Raw genomic sequence first — 1,334 nt, 5'->3', positions numbered from 1 at the left:
ACACGGAAAATAATAGAAAAAAAGCACTAGTCTTTCTCACCTTATCTTTTTGTCTCGCTTTCGGTTCCTTCTTGTTCGTCTTGTCCTTCTGCCGATGCTGTTTCTGCGCCCTGTTTTTCTTCTCCTTGGCGCTTTTCTGCTTGGGGGTCACCGAGTCTTCAGGTCCGAAGAGACTGACGACTCCCGTGGCCACGCCCCCCTCCTCTGCCTCCTCGTCCTTCCACATCCTTAATGATCTGTTGCGACGTCTGCTGGCTAGGTCTTTGGTTGTTGATACGCGGTGATCTGACGGCGCTCGTGTCCCACTCCGGGTCCTGTTTTGGAACATTAGGTGGAATTTCATCGTCTGTCACACTCCGTGATCATGAGAGGTGTTCTGCTCACGTAACACGCCTTAAGCATGACATATGCGTTTGCTGAGATACACACCTCGATCAAAATTCACTGCGTCACAGAGCATATCCAAACCACACGCATTAGCATTCAGTCACAGCAGGAAAGTAAAACAGTATTCTTCAAAAATTTGCACTTCCTGTTTTTGTCACCCGACCTAATCATATCATCAGTACTGATTGTGATATCTGTACGACGTATGTGTCACTGATCATAATCAGATGATAAATGCCTGTAGTATTACGTTAATCTAATAATAAAAGGCAAACCTTTATGGGCAAATTATAACACCTAATCGAGCTCGAAGTTCATCTCCATCTTGGAAAATGAAGACACTTTTTTTCTGCTAATTTCTTATGTAAAAAAAAAATAATAATAATATTACACCAATTAATATGAAACACGTTCTAGTGTTTGTATTTGTGCCTATTACATTAAATGTTACCGATTTCCCTGAGAGATATCAGAAGCACACTCATTCATTCATGGCAAAACATTACTGCGAAGAACTTTTCAAAATGACCCATTTTTACATTGTCACTACATTCTATCCACACTTTCAGGAGTCGCTTTGCCATTTCTCACACACCACCAACACAGGCACAAAGACACTGCACGGCAACGATAAATAACACAAGCACTAAGTACTTTCCTGTCGCAGATGGTTGTCCCTCTGTGCTGTTTAGGACGCCACTACTGCTCAACAGGTAGCTGTAGTCGGGAATAACAACCCAAACTTAAACATTTCGCCGCGGCACAACCAACAGAAATAGACCCGGCCTGTGTGCCAAGTTTTCGATCCCGAGGAACTTGTGTCTTGGTCCATACAACAGAGGAGGTCGCCAGGTCAGGCCCTTGTGCGTCCCCCAAGCGCAGAGTGAAATGCGATGGTGCTTAGATACTGCACCGAACAGATAGGCCTACATATTAACACGGTTAAC

General features: G+C 44.1%; 1 protein-coding gene across 2 annotated transcripts in view; it reads right to left on the bottom strand.

The window, feature by feature from the left end:
* Positions 1-1,334, bottom strand: part of LOC119585827 (GTP-binding protein 2-like) — a 21,928-nt gene that overhangs the window by 11,011 nt on the left and 9,583 nt on the right. Inside the window, exons 1-2 of one of the 2 annotated variants that reach the window (XM_037934554.1) lie at positions 430-502; positions 41-314 (exon numbers count right to left, since the gene is read on the bottom strand). In XM_037934554.1, the coding sequence (XP_037790482.1) occupies positions 41-226 (186 nt within the window). In that variant the 5' untranslated portion in view covers positions 227-314; positions 430-502. Of the gene's footprint in view, positions 1-40; positions 315-429; positions 503-1,334 lie in introns of those variants that run through there. The other variant, XM_037934553.1, reaches the window with a different exon arrangement.

Source organism: Penaeus monodon, chromosome 20 (genome assembly GCF_015228065.2).
Source record: "Penaeus monodon isolate SGIC_2016 chromosome 20, NSTDA_Pmon_1, whole genome shotgun sequence".
In the NCBI taxonomy this organism is placed as follows: Eukaryota; Metazoa; Arthropoda; class Malacostraca; order Decapoda; family Penaeidae; genus Penaeus; species Penaeus monodon.
The sequence above is the reverse complement of the archived record's forward strand: the minus strand, read 5'-3'. Positions and strand labels throughout refer to the sequence as shown.